A 14,737-nucleotide genomic window follows, 5' to 3' on the forward strand; every position below is an offset into this window, starting at 1 on the left:
CTCTAACCGAAGTTAGGCTTTTCTACATTTATTTATTCCCAATACTTCTATAAACTATGCTATGCACAAATAATGCATGGAAAGACTGTTACAAATCTGTGTTTATCCTGTCATATCGATTGATTTTCCATTATGTTCTGGTTAATTTTATGCAAGTCCTCTCATTCTCGCAATGGTGTAGACGTTGCTACAACGTTTTATATCTGGATTATACCTCAAGCAGCGATTCTAACAGATGGCAGTAATAAAAGCAACAATGTCATCTGCTGTTAGCGCTACCTTTGCCCCATTGCCGGAAAGTCCTTGACTTGAAATAATGGGGGTTTCCTGCATTGCCACCTCATTAAACACTGTATATCCTCCCAACTCGCTGTACGGATTAAAGTTAAGCGTGTCGTAAAAACTTTCAGCGATATATTTCCCATGTCCATAATACAGTAGGGTGGGGGAAGATGAGACAACTTATCATTCTATTTTCTCGTCCCATTTAGTAGTAAGCAAAGAACATTCAAAGAGTTATAACACTGTATCCTTACGACTCTCATAGGCCGTTGTCACTTGTTTAAAATACGATCAGGATATTTGGATATTATGTGCTTAAAGTGTCTCATCTTCCCCCACCACACTATGTAAGAAAGAATGTAAATTATATGTCCTGGAGTGATGGGCGACTAGAGTCGTAATGACGCAGGGAAACATACAGTGTGTTTCAAGAACAAAGTAATACGTGTTCAATTTGTTTTTTATTCGAGAAAAAGCGAAACAATTAGACAGGCTACAATTCACGTATTTAATCATGTTCATTTTTATACAGCAATAACAAGATAGGAAATCTTAAAAATGATGGAATTATAACTGACATGCAACTGATTATTTTTCCTACAATTGCCTATGGTTGTCTTATTCTGCAATTAGAAGATTTTTTCCTAGTGCGTCTTGATGACCGCCTTCGTAGGCTAAACCTGCAGCAGGTAAGAAAATGCCAGCTCCCAGCCAGGTAAGCCATATGGAATAGCCGTAGCCGGCACTGTACACAAATTCCACAGCCGCTGCGTTGTTATCAATGATTACACCTGAACTGTTGACTGGTTGGCAAATCAGTGCACTGTACACGCACACGGAGACGATCAAGCAAGCAACTGAGAAAATATAATAATAAACAATTCCTCCAACCCAGTGGTCACTATTGGGTTGACCAAATTATTTGCTATGCATAGAAAAAATAAAAAAAACAGCATCGGTGGTGTATCAAAAAGGGTCGTAATCTTTTGCACATCCAATGAGACTTTTTACCTTCGCGTACTAAAGGGCCAACGTCATCAAACGTTTCCGAGTGTCATGTTTCATAGCCTATACACCTGGTATTTTCTTGGATTTATCATGGATTAAACCAAAAAAATACAACAATCGGATTAAGCTCATGCAGCTATACCACTTACATGCTAAGCAATAGTACGAAAGCAGGATGTTGCCATAGGAAGTCGTTTGGAATCTTTTCGCGACAACAAAAACATTGAATAAAAGACCAAGGGAACCGATAATTACACCAGCCATCATCATGCCACGGACTGCCATGAACCAAGTTGCGTAGAAGAACTCTGCGCAAGTGTTTAGGTCATGTTAGATTGAATAGAATGTGTTTTCAATAATGTGCACTTTTTAATGATTAAATGTATAGTAGGATGGGGGAAGATGGGACACCTTTGGCGCATGATATCCGAATATTCTGATCGTGTTTTAAATAATTAACTACGGTCTATGGGAGTCTTGAGCATATAGTTTTATAATTCTTTGAATGTTTCTTGTATACTACCACATGGGACGAGAGTTAGAATGTGTCCCAACTTCCCCCATCCTACTATAATTATTTATCTGTAGCAAGGGCAGTTAATGTAACACGATTGTTTTGTTTCACACACCTCGTGCCTGCTTATGAGTTACGACGCTTGTAACTCTATGGATAATTTAACTACCAAACAAAGTAGTGACCATTAACTTTGGTGCAATAGCTAAACTAGGGTTACATATCTATGTATAGCCCCAACTGCTCCACTACTCGCCCTATAACAGCATGCAGCTTTTTAGTATAGGGTGGGGGAAGACGGGACACTTTTATCACATAACGTCCAAATATCCCATTCGTTTTTTAACAATTAAGGACGGTCTACGAGAATCGTGAGGGTACGGTTTTATAATTCTTTAAATTATCTGTGTTTACAACCAAATCGGACGAGAAAACTGAATAAAAAAGGTGTCCCATCTTCCCCCCACCTACTTTACATACCTTCAGTGTAAGAATGGTCAGCCCACGAATGCGAGACTCCGTTTTCGTCAGTTAATGTCCATAGACCTATTTTATTTCCACGGGCGACAGTCCATTCTGGAGTAGCTATTCCAATAACAGCAAGGATCAAGGCCAAGGCACCTGCGAATAATGCGGCCACAAAAGGCTTCCGTCCACGATCCATGAAAAAGATACCAAAAACTATATAATTCTTACACGACACTGCCTTTGTCCTGCTTGAAAAGTTATGAGAGGAAAATTGACACTGAATTTCTGTTACACACATTCCGAACTAACCTTATGTCAAGATAGTTAGAATTGGCATATACCCTGTCCGTTTATAACCCTTATTAAGACCATAGTACACAACTGACTTACGTAAACTATAATACCCAAACACTTAAAACGACTATTATGTAGTTCAATATTTTATAGGGTGCAGTTGTAAGCGTAGGCTACTATACCATAGGTCTATATATACACTAGAGCAGTTCTATGCGGTAGCGTGTGAAAAGATGGGACACCTTTAGCACATAATATCCAAATATCCTGATCTTTAAACAACTATAACGGTCTATGGGAGTCTTAAGTAGGCTATACGATTTTATAATTTTTGAATATTCTTTGTTTACTACCAATTGGGACAAGAAAATATAGAACGAGCAGGTTAAGGGACCAGGTTTTAACAGTCTACCGATAGCCCTACTTATAATTCCACTGATCTTATAAAACGCGATTTTAACATTACATTACTATACCTTTCCTGTTATTACACAACATTCTAGCTTACAGGTTGATTTCTTTGTGAAACTGCATGAGATTAATCTGTAACTAGCACACTGTTTGCTGCAGGAAAACTTCTCCGAATGTTTGTTTAAGGACAACCTATTCAACTGTTCGCTAAATATTAACGGTGAACGTAAATCGCATTATATAAGCAGAGAGACTTGATATATAGGGGCAAAAAAGGGTTTTCCCAAAACAGGTTAAAAATGTGTATGCATACAACAAAGACTTTGGCGGACCATTCGGTATATATTGGTACATCGATTATCAATCTGTCAAATTATAGAAGAATAACATAGTGGATATCTTACTTTGCCTAATAAAGGTCCATTTTCCCTGCCTACAACGTTAAGCCTGCTTCTCGTCATACATAGTAGAGTGGGAAAAGATGGGACACCTTTTTTATTCTTATTTCTCGTCCCATTGGGTAGTAATCAGAGAGCATTCAAAGAATTATAAACCGTATCCTCAGGACTCCCATAGGCCGTTGTTAATTGTTTAAAACACGATCATGATATTGCGTGTTAAAGGCATCCCGTCTTACCCCACATTGCTATATGTTAAGAACAATAATGTACCTGGTTTAAAAGGTTTACGATATTTGTATAGAAAAACAAACTGTAGGAAACTTCCTGAAAAGGCTGAAGTTCGCGAGCATCGGTGTTGATTTATAATTATTTGATCACTTTACAATAGCAAACTTTACCGAATGAGACGTCAGTCACATTTTACTGGAACTTTTTGTGTTTGTGTCTCTTTCAGTGATTTGAGCAAGTGGAATGAAAATTTCAAGCGAAAAACAAAGAAAATATGCGCTATTTGTATTTAACACTTTATAGCAATACGGCTTTAAAACTAAGATTTTCACGTCTGAATTCTTTTTAAGTAGACCTTTATGCAGTGCCGGGCAAAGTGACATTGCAAGCTGTTGCGAAGTTAGAAAAGTAAAAAACAACTTTTTAAAGAGTGAAACATCATAATGCGATTTGTCGTTGCAAGGTTGTGGCAAGCGCCATGAGCTGTAAGTATTCGTCAGCACCATCGCTAAGGCATTTATCCACAATCTGTAAAATAATATGAATTATATTTATACTTATACCTGCGTTGTGGCACAGTGGATAGCAAGCTAGCCCAGAGATATTTAGTTTATGCTCCTCTCTGCTACCATTGTGGGTGTATGTGTCCTTGGGCAGGACACTTAATGGCAATTGCTCCAACCCAGTGGTATTATGCGTAGTCTAAATTGTCAGCCACACATAACAAAAAAATAATCATCTACCAAGTTACATACATGGTAACTCGTATTTGCACGAAGTGTATAAAACCTTGTTGTTGCCCTGCTACATGATGATACATAAGCATCAAGTTACAATCAATAATTTAAAACAAATGTCTCCATTTAGTCATTCAACATTGGGGTATTATTTCATACACATTGTGCCTGCTTACAAGTTACTTCTAATGTAATTTTGTGGACGATTATTTTTTTGTACAGTATGGCTGACAATTTAGATACAATGTATAATTAATTTAGAATGTACATAAACAGATAGTTGTGCATGAGTTTTTCATGTGAAACTTACAGCTATTTTTTCCATCACAACACTTTTCTGCAGGTCGTTCAGAGAACTCAAGGTAAGAACTTCATCATGCAGTTGTGAAATTATTTTCGCCGCTGTAAAAAAATATTAAAAACATTTGCATAGAAAATACCAACTAGATCATGCTATACCGGAGTGTCCTTCAGAAATAATGTAATCAACACTTTCTTGCACTTTATCATGAGAGTTGGAGGCACAGCTTCGAATCAAAGACTTTATAATATCATCTGGAACAACCTAAAAATAGGAAAAAAATACAAGTGACAAAAACTCAAAAACTGGTTTAAAAAAAGGGCAGAAGCATTTTTGTTAACTTTTCTTGCCTGGCAACGACAATGGCAGTTGCCATAACTTGGTTGTCTTTTTTAACACCTAGTGCTGGTTTATAAAGTTACTACGAATGTAACTTTGTGGATGATTTGGATGGGTTAGAGCAATTACCGTTGATCAACTTTGCTCAAGGTAAAACACATTAACAACGGTCCAATGTAAAAAGCCCCTACATAACAGCATACCATCTTCTCTTCTATGCTATGTGTGGATGAGGTTCTGCAGTGTGGCACACTATGGGTACTATGATTTAGGCAAGTGTACCATCTTTCTTACCCCAGTTATTTCCAACACATCCTTTTCATCAATCCCCTCCGCTCCTTTTAATCTATGAGCAGTTTGTAAATAAGTCATCGCTTTACGAAGATCACCTTCTGAACATTTCACCAGACACGACATTGCCTGTTAAAAAGTTAATATTATCATCTACTTTGTATGTTTTATATTAGAATGTCAAACTTTAAATGCAAAAATACATTAAACTATTTAATTAAATATAACAAGTCAAGGCAAACCTTTTGGTCTTTTTAATTAAACTTGATGAGTAAAGATAAACACACAAAATTAAAGTTGATAGAGTAAAACATATGCGAAATATTGTTTTCCAAAACAGAATCTAAAAATTCAAAAGCTAAATATTTTTACTTAAAATGAGAAGTATATTTAATATTTAATCAAGACTATATTTTTCAGTTAATCTGGTAGGAATATAAAAAATGTTAATTTTGTTTACTTTATCAGTGTTTCTCATCATCATGCCCGATAAGCCAAAAAAACTATTTAACATTATGCCTGGTAGGAGAAATAGCAGAACAATAAATCAAGTTTCCAGATTTGGCCCATTACCCCATGTATCGATGTATGTCACATTGCTTCACAAAAATTATTTTATACCAATAATAAGATGCGCTACATAAAATCAAGTTTACGATATGCACTAAGTCTTACATCTTGAGATATTTTGACTCCTTCCTTCTCACAAACCATCCACAACCTCTTCTTCTGATCTTCAGTTGATAACGACTTGAAGCGAAATTGTGAGCATCGGGATATAATGGGGGGAATTATCCTGCATTGAAAAGAATAAATGGGTGAATGACACATATTACTCCTTGAGAAGTGGGGGTAATGATAGTTATTATAACAAGGGTGTTTGGTTTCATACGCCTTCTGTCTGTTTATGAGATACCATGTATGTAACTTTATAGGTATATAATTATTTTGTGATTTTTTTGTAAACCATGGCTAACAATTCAGACAATACATAAAAGACCCTCCGTTTGGAGCAATAACCGTTAAGTATCTTACCCAAGAACAGATACAAGATACAGTGGAAAAATTACACCTTGAATCCCTTGCCTTTAGTTAAGATTTGATATAACTACCTACTGAGCTGCAGTCCCAAAATTTAAACAAAAATTGAGTGCAAATAGCACTGAAACATTTAAAAACTTTTATCATCTGTAAATTTTACATTGTAAAGTACATAAATTTGAAGTTTCTTAAATATTCCCACCTGGTTACATAGTTACAAATGAGACAAAATCTTGTAGTTTTTGATGATTTTTCCATCGTTCTTCGAAGAGCTTCTTGAGCAGCTTTCGTCATCGAATCTGCTTCATCCAGGATGATTATCTTGTAGGGGGGACATTTCTTTCCACTGGAATTAAAGAAAATTAGAAATGCTATCTAGCATATACATATTAGATTAAAAATAGGAGGAAAAAAGGGTACGCTTCAGAATATATGCAGAGATGAAAGCAATGCGTCATGCCACCCCAACTTTTAAAACAAGGCAACATTATATATTTTAGTATCCCAAATATTCCAATAAGGCCAATACTAATACATGTTTATTTTTATATGCTTCACTTTCTATAGTGGATGCAAATGCAATACTATGTCATTCATGGGCGCAAAAGATTTAAAAATGAAGGAATAGTTAGATGTGCATTCTATTGAACAAATTTGGTTTTAATGATTACTAATTATTACAGTGCAGAAATATTGGCGTAGCCTTCCTACCCTGCCACCCCAGGTTTGGCGTTTATGATGTCATTATCATACACATAGATTTAATTTATTACTACTCACTCTTCTCTCAGTGAATTGGCAGTAAGCTGTGCAAAATTTTTCACTTTTTCACGAATTACGTTAATTCCTCGTTCATCTGATGAATTTAACTCAAGAACTCGTTCTAGAAAAAGGTTCAAATTTTGTTATAAGGAAAAAAGGACACAGTAGCACTTGGCCACAAGCTACATTATTACTCAAATGAAATTTAAAAAGGTCCAACTAGGTTTAGTAAGGTAAGAGCAGAGCCATAGAAATATCAAGTAGACCAACCCATTGTTACGTAAAAGACAAATTTAATGCAAAATATCTCAGTACTGAGAAGTTATTGGGAAATGCATGTTTAAACAGTTGGACTACTCTGTGTTTTTTATTGACTCTAGGTAAGAGCAAAAAAAGTGTGTGGGCATGTAAGTCATATTGGGCTTATAAGTCCAAACCCTAGTTGATATTGCCTAGTTTAGAAAGAGTTTTTAACAGAAAAGATAGTTTGGAAAACACTTTTAAATTCGCAAGTAATCTCAAACCTTTCATTAGTTGAAAACCAAACAATTCACGAGAAAGAGCTAAAATTGTTGAAGTTTTTCCAGTTCCTGGTGGTCCATAGAACAAAAGGTTCGGAAGCTGAAATATAATGACAATAACATATATATTATATATTATACATGAGTATAAAACTAAAGAAAAATTCTAACATACACACTCAAATAAAAAGAAGTAAAAAATGCAATATAAAACAGGTTGATATAGGTTTGGCACTGGGCACTTTGCACCAAATGTTAAGCATAGCATATGGCAATTTTAATATATAGAAGAGTGTGGGAAAATGGGACACCTTTTCATTTAATTTTCTCGTCCCATTCGGTAGTAAACAAAAGACGTTTAAAGAATTATAAAACTGTATCTTCACCACTCCCATAAACCGTTGGTAACTGTTTAAAACTCGATCAGGATATTTGAATATTGTATGCTAAAGGTGTCCCATCTCCCCCACCCTATTATATTTATACTTACATCAGCACCAGTGAGTGACTTCCTCAGCACGGCAACCACTTCATCTTGGTGTGCAACGTCATCTACACATTTTGGACGACTAAAAACAAAGAAAATATTGGTTTACAATCTATTCTGATTTATCGCTTTTGTGTATTACACCATTGGACCTTTAATTTTATTCAACATTGATACATTATTATATAAGAGTAGTATATCACGAATGTACTTGAGTAATGAAGTATGGAGTATAAATACACATACGTTGGTTTTTGTGTACACTTGTAAATGACACTATCCCCCAAAATACATAGACACACGACAAAAGAAAAATACAGCACTGAAAATTATTTATAGCACTTACTATTTCTCAACCCATGGCTTACTCGCCAACGCTTCTTCCTGCTTTTGCAATTGTGCTTTCGACGTTGAAGCTCCTTTACTTGAAGACGCTCCACCCTTTAAAAACGCTTGCATTGTGGTTCTGTATTCAGCCACATAAAAGAACTTAACACAGTCTTGCTAAACGCCTTAAAAATAAATTATTACGTTCAGGGTAACATATTAACCTTTCCGTATATTGTATGCAAACTTATACCATAGCAATTTTCCCGCGAAATCTGAGACATAAAGATCACATTAAACTGAGTTTATGTTATTTCTATACGGGCATGTGTGCGGATCCAAAACTTAAACAAAACTTTGAAATTGTTGTGCAACTGTTGTAAATTTAAACAATTTCAGTAATATACCGTTTATTAACTGTAACAGGGGTGTGATCACATTATTAATTATTCTAAATATGGACGGTTATTCATCTTTTGGATCTGGCTCAGGCTCGCCGACCGTAAATAGTGAAACAATCGGAGAAACAATTAAAGTTCTTCATTTACAAGCTGCATTACAACAACAAGAAATGCTGGTTCAGGTATTTGGCACACAATTTTTCATTTATATTATTTACACCCATATATACGTATATGATCGAAGTTTGGTTTATTGGTTAGTATTGGTCAAATAAAGTAGACTCTATTTCTATTTTTTCTGACTGAAATTTACACTTATTTGCCTCATATATATTTGTCATAATATGCATATTTGCTTAAATTACTTTTTTTCAGACCATCAATGACAAGTGTTTTAAAATGTGCATCAATAATCCAGGATCAAGCTTGGATGGCTCGCAACAGGTTTTGTGGTTCTTCATCTTTTGTGGCTTAGAATACAAGATTAAAGTGTCTGGTTGTATTTGTCGATTCTATGTTTTTATCACCATATATATAATGGGGCTAGGGAATTTCCCCCCATACTGTTATGTACAAATGTATACCAGTGGTTTAACCAGGGCATCTGTAAAGTGTCAGTGGGTGTTGTGTGTATTGCAACTGAATATTGCTTATAATGTGGTACACTCGTACACGTACCCACATACCAGAGACTTTGGTGTTTAAAGTGAATGCAGTTTTACTGGAGAGAGTAGAACCTTTATGGCTTGCTTACTGCTAGGCATAAGTATGCGTGTGTGCAGTAATTACTCTCAACTGACTGGTCACTAATGGTTTGCTCAAATCACTGACTGGTCACTGGGTTGCCATATTAGATGTTTTATAATAACACATAGATTACAACTTCATAACCTGTTTGTCTGTTTACAGAAATGCCTTTCAAAGTGTGTAGACCGCTACATTGATGCATGGAACTGCGTCTCAAGAACTGTAACAAATAAGATCAGACAGCAAGCTCAGATGATGTAAAATTCCACTTCATATTTCAATTTCTAGACCAAGTGTTTTAGATCAATTTGGCACAATCATGTCATATTTGACTACATTGATTGTTGCAGTCTTTGTATGCAAACTCGGCTGTGAATTCACCTCTTATATAACTTGACATATGTTGTTTAAAGTCCTAATTGATGCAAATAAACATTTTATATGTATGGTTGTGTCTTGTGCATTAAAGTAATTCACATTTGATAATACAATTCTGTAATCCTATGTTAAAATAAAGAAGGGACAACTTGCCATAAGTTTAGCACAAGGTATCCAAATCTAAAACTAAGCAGCAATGTCAGTAAACCAAAGGTAAAAAATACAGAACAATTATCTATGTTCTTTGAGTATATAAGACAATCGATGTCATGCCCAGAATTCTCAGTATGCTCGTAGTCGATAAATCGATAATAATGTGCATACCAGTCGTAAATCCAATACGATTTGGAATTAATGAACGAATGTAACTTTATCCTCGAGTGCTGGGAAACGACAGTCGTTACAACACGGTTATAATGTAAAATGAATTATATATATATATATATACCTTGTGGCCGTCATAGTTCGTAGAGACACCGTGTTTATATACCGTCTCTGATGCCCGCTGATAGCAGCTTTTGTAACGGTGACCTTGAGATTGGGGAAATTTAATATTCCCGTTTGACGCAGAAGGTCGTGGTTTACGAAATGAGCGATGCGGGGATAAGCGCTCGCATGTCCCGCCAAATGCACAGTCACCCCGATAAGTAGGTAAGTAGACGAAAAAGGTTGCGAAAGAACTGCCACGTGTTTGTCAATTTTTGTCTGGAGAAAAAATGATTTAGCGACAGTTGGATTGTCTTTTCATTAGCATTGAGCAGAGGTAGGGCTCGTTGGCTGCAGCAGGTTCATCACTTTTAATGGAAGTATAATGCCGGATTAATGGAAAAAAATCGATTGCAAACGGATAAAGCTACAGTATGTTCATTTTCATTGGTCGTTACCGCTATATAAATCGACCAACGAAACATTTGGAAGTTATAATAGGTGTGTGCGTTTTCAAACTACTGCGTAATTATAGGTAAATAGGTTTATATATATGAACATTTTAGTTTATCTAAATTTAATTCTTTGTTTCAGTTATTTAATTTAGTAAAATTATCTCAAATTAATCCCCAATTTAACAAAATGGAACGCACCTTTATTGCCGTAAAACCCGATGGTGTACAACGTGGTCTTGTTGGAAAAATTATCCAACGATTTGAAGAAAAAGGGTTCAAGCTTGTAGCTCTTAAAATGATCACTGCAACAGAAGACCATCTTAAGCTCCACTACGCTGATCTTGCAACTAAGAAGTTTTTCCCAGGGCTTGTTAAGTACATGGCCTCTGGCCCAGTCGTTGCTATGGTATGGGAGGGACAAGATGTTGTAAAAACTGGAAGAGTGATGCTTGGTGCTACAAACCCAGCTGATTCCGCGCCAGGAACCATTAGAGGAGATTTCTGCATCCATGTTGGTCGCAATATTTGCCATGGATCTGATGCTGTAGAATCAGCAAACAAAGAAATTGCTCTTTGGTTTAAACCAGATGAACTCAACAACTACAAGAGCTGTGAAGCTGAATGGGTTTACGAATAATCCAATGAACATTCACATCATATATATAATAAAATAGAAAAGTTCTCGCAATTTTGGTGTAGTACAACATATCGTGTTTAAAGTTCTGTAGTACTAATGTTCTTGCAATAAAACTTCATTAAATATTGTCTGTTTTTGGAATAAACTGTTGCAAATCATGTTTGTCGATGTGTGTTAATGTTAAATAAAACCTGTGTTTCATGTTACTACATAGCTGCAGAACCCTGAACTAAAAATTTAATAAATTCAAAGAAATGTTTTCCAAAATGTTAATTTGTGCTTTACAGAAAATCCAATATGTTAGGTGTTCTTAAATCATGCAACTATGTTGCTAGATTAAACATGGCAACAAGAAAGTTTTCAGACTTCATAAAAATTGTTGAAGTAGGACCTAGAGATGGTTTACAAAATGAAAAGAAATTGGTTCCCACTGAAACTAAAGTGGAACTTATTAACCAGCTTTCAGAGTGCAACCTGCAATTCATTGAAGCTACCAGCTTTGTGTCACCTAAATGGGTTCCACAGATGAAAGATCATGTAGAGGTAATGCATCAAATACAGCGTAAACCAGGAGTTAAGTATTCAGCATTGACACCAAATATAAAAGGTTTTGAAGCAGCTTTTGCTTCAGAAGTTGATGAAGTAGCGGTTTTTGGGGCGGCGTCTGAATCATTCAGTCAGAAGAATATAAATTGCTCAATACAAGAGAGCTTGGAAAGATTCAGACCTGTGGTACAAGCGGCCAAGGATAATAATGTGCTGGTGCGCGGGTATGTGTCATGCGTGCTCGGTTGCCCGTATGAAGGAAATATCAAACCAAGCTCTGTCATCGATGTTGCTGAGCAGATGGTTGACATGGGTTGTTATGAAGTCTCTCTTGGAGACACTATTGGTGTTGGTACACCTGGCTCAATGAAGGTCTTATTGTCGGAACTGTTAAACTCAATTTCAAATCAAATTATTGCACTGCACTGTCATGATACGTATGGTCAAGCTCTGGCTAACATACTGACAGGGTTGGAAATGGGAGTCACAACATTTGATTCTTCAGTTGCTGGACTGGGTGGGTGTCCTTATGCAAAAGGAGCATCAGGAAATGTGGCAACTGAAGATGTAATTTACATGATGAATGGAATGGGGCTGCAAACTGGAGTGGATTTGGATAAACTGTGTAAAGTTGGAAATTTTATCAGCACTTTTTTAAACAGAACCAATGCTTCAAAAGTTGGGCAAGCACTTTCGCACAAACAAAGTTAAAATTTATATCTTATGATCTAAATAGTTGCAAAAACCTATACTTCATGAGTGTGTATGTGTGGTTACAGTTTAACAATTACCGGGTCCCTTAAATTATTGCATGTCTACAACGCCATTATATCGAACTAAATGGACATAGTAAATATTGTGATTTGTGAATATTGTGATTTGTGAATATACATATACCAGGCATCTGAGGCATGCACATTAAAGGGATTGCAATTACCTACCTATACCTACCATACTACACTGTTTATGTTTTATATTTCACACAGAGCATATTAAGCACAATAGCCTCCTATATTTATTCCAAACAACGCGAGATCAAAATCTTGGCTTTCGTTTTCGTCCAGTATACTTCGTATTAATTGAAACTTCTTTCCCTTGACGTTTTCTTCTTTCCTTTTTCTCAATAATCCAATCTCTTGATTTTTTGATACTTTTGTTTCGTTTATCTGAACCACGTTGCTCTCTCTCTTTAACATATTTAATTTGTCTTTTCTTTTTTGCCTCTTCTTCTGTCCCAAGAGCCTTGGGAAGAGTAGGCGATGCAACTCCACAAAATAAACAGAGAAAAATCTTCTTTGCCTTTGTACTGTTGGGGAAATCCACCACCACACCTCCGCCAAACCCAGAGCGAATTGCTTGGGTCGTAATAAGCTCCAACTGCTGTGGGCTTTCAGGGTATAACTGGTGAAGGAAAAATAATATAAGAGTTGTATGATACAGGCTTATATATAGATAGAGATTATATCTTACAGAAATAGTTTGAAAAGGTTCTATGACTAATATATCAATGGGGGTTTTAATTTGCACTGTTGTATGGTACAGACTTGAAACGAATTATATCTTACAGTAAAGTCTTAAAAATAATCTGTAAATAATTAATCAAAGATAGTTTTAATTTACATTTTACACAATTGTACGCAAATAAACAACACAATATACACGTTTGTTTAATTACGATAGCGAAGATTAAAAAAACTACCTGAAATACAGCTCTGCTCCCATGTTTCATCGCAGCATATAAGGTGGAAAAGAATTTGTAAAGTCTCTTAACTGGGTTGTGGTACTTCTTATCAGCATTGCATAACCATTGCAATGCAGATATACTGATCACGCCATCAAATGTACCGGGCCGAAAAGAAACACCTTGCCCAGCATCGCTTAGCACCACGTCTCCCTCCACCTCTCTTTCTCTTGCAACATCCAACATAGCTGAACTAATGTCCATCCCAATCCAGATATGTCCCTGTTCTGTTAAGCATTCCCCGCTAAGTCCAGATCCGCATCCAACATCCAGGAGCATACAAGGTGTATCTTCAGGAAGATTAAGAAGCTCAATTGCTCTTTCAGACATCTCAGTTTGAATATCAATCATCCGTGAATTGCTGGTGTATTTCTGCGCCTCTTTTTGATCGTAAAATATATCCGGTGGAGCACGACTTTCAGGGCGATTTTTCGACATATTTAGTTTTATAAATATACAGGCAGTGGAAGTACCTTACTCTACATACAGTACATTGCACCCAACCTATTATAAAACAAACATGCAGCTGTGTAGAAATGAGTTCAAAAACGAGGATGAACTACTATTAATAAAGATGAGTGAATCAAGTGAATGTAACTTATTTATCCTTGCATGACACGGCAATCTGTCGTCGTAACACGAAAAAAACGCTGCCGGTCAGGCTCGGAAAATTAACAAATCTCGAACTTATTTACTACTATAATAGTCTCTATACACATGGCGCAGAGGGCGCCATGTCTATACATATTAATAACCGGTGCTAGAGAGGAATCCTCCCCCCTTGCCTATAGAAAAAACGAGAAACTAAAAAAGGAAAATAAACTTAACTGTTTAATACCTTTGGTTGATGAATAATTATTCTCGTTGTCCCTCATCTGTATTGTAGCTTTCTCCGTAAACGAACTGACCACTCAATTAACATACATTTAGTTTAAGACTACTAGTATAGGGGTCCCTTTAAATAGCAAAACTTACTTCTTTCTCTCAGACAGGA

At 36.1% G+C, this 14,737-nt stretch overlaps 6 protein-coding genes across 6 annotated transcripts; 3 read left to right on the forward strand and 3 right to left on the reverse strand.

Moving 5' to 3' along the window:
• Positions 1-724: 724 nt before the first annotated feature.
• LOC100179368 lies at positions 725-2,551 on the reverse strand. Its single transcript, XM_002130230.4, has 3 exons — positions 2,285-2,551; positions 1,440-1,598; positions 725-1,139 (listed from the first exon to the last, which is right to left on the reverse strand). The coding sequence occupies exons 1-3, from the start codon at positions 2,466-2,468 to the stop codon at positions 901-903; spliced, it is 582 nt and encodes a 193-aa protein (XP_002130266.1). The 5' UTR covers positions 2,469-2,551; the 3' UTR covers positions 725-900.
• A 1,162-nt stretch (positions 2,552-3,713) lies between these two features.
• LOC100181635 (replication factor C subunit 4-like) lies at positions 3,714-8,632 on the reverse strand. Its single transcript, XM_002129949.5, has 10 exons — positions 8,432-8,632; positions 8,089-8,167; positions 7,602-7,698; positions 7,096-7,198; positions 6,518-6,661; positions 5,950-6,070; positions 5,278-5,403; positions 4,803-4,908; positions 4,654-4,745; positions 3,714-4,134 (listed from the first exon to the last, which is right to left on the reverse strand). Exons 1-10 carry the CDS (start codon positions 8,542-8,544, stop codon positions 4,045-4,047), a joined length of 1,071 nt encoding a protein of 356 aa, XP_002129985.1. The 5' UTR covers positions 8,545-8,632; the 3' UTR covers positions 3,714-4,044.
• Positions 8,633-8,761: 129 nt separating this feature from the next.
• zf(tim10/ddp)-2 (zinc finger (Tim10/DDP)-2) lies at positions 8,762-10,008 on the forward strand. The gene is made up of 3 exons (XM_002130057.5): positions 8,762-8,995; positions 9,189-9,257; positions 9,723-10,008. The coding sequence occupies exons 1-3, from the start codon at positions 8,870-8,872 to the stop codon at positions 9,819-9,821; spliced, it is 294 nt and encodes a 97-aa protein (XP_002130093.1). The 5' UTR covers positions 8,762-8,869; the 3' UTR covers positions 9,822-10,008.
• Positions 10,009-10,910: 902 nt separating this feature from the next.
• LOC100181679 (nucleoside diphosphate kinase B) lies at positions 10,911-11,723 on the forward strand (the record flags this gene model as incomplete). The annotated part of the gene is made up of 1 exon (XM_002123440.5): positions 10,911-11,723. A coding segment is annotated over one exon (546 nt), but the record flags the coding sequence as incomplete, so codon positions are not given.
• Positions 11,620-13,294, forward strand: LOC104265923 (hydroxymethylglutaryl-CoA lyase, mitochondrial-like). Its single transcript, XM_009861082.3, has one exon. The coding sequence runs from the start codon at positions 11,754-11,756 to the stop codon at positions 12,711-12,713; it is 960 nt and encodes a 319-aa protein (XP_009859384.2). The 5' UTR covers positions 11,620-11,753; the 3' UTR covers positions 12,714-13,294.
• Positions 12,554-14,269, reverse strand: LOC100186392 (probable 18S rRNA (guanine-N(7))-methyltransferase). The gene is made up of 2 exons (XM_002129770.3): positions 13,702-14,269; positions 12,554-13,403 (listed from the first exon to the last, which is right to left on the reverse strand). Exons 1-2 carry the CDS (start codon positions 14,179-14,181, stop codon positions 13,038-13,040), a joined length of 846 nt encoding a protein of 281 aa, XP_002129806.1. The 5' UTR covers positions 14,182-14,269; the 3' UTR covers positions 12,554-13,037.
• Positions 14,270-14,737: the final 468 nt, after the last annotated feature.

This window comes from Ciona intestinalis, chromosome 8, assembly GCF_000224145.3.
Source record: "Ciona intestinalis chromosome 8, KH, whole genome shotgun sequence".
NCBI classification, from domain to species: domain Eukaryota; kingdom Metazoa; phylum Chordata; class Ascidiacea; order Phlebobranchia; family Cionidae; genus Ciona; species Ciona intestinalis.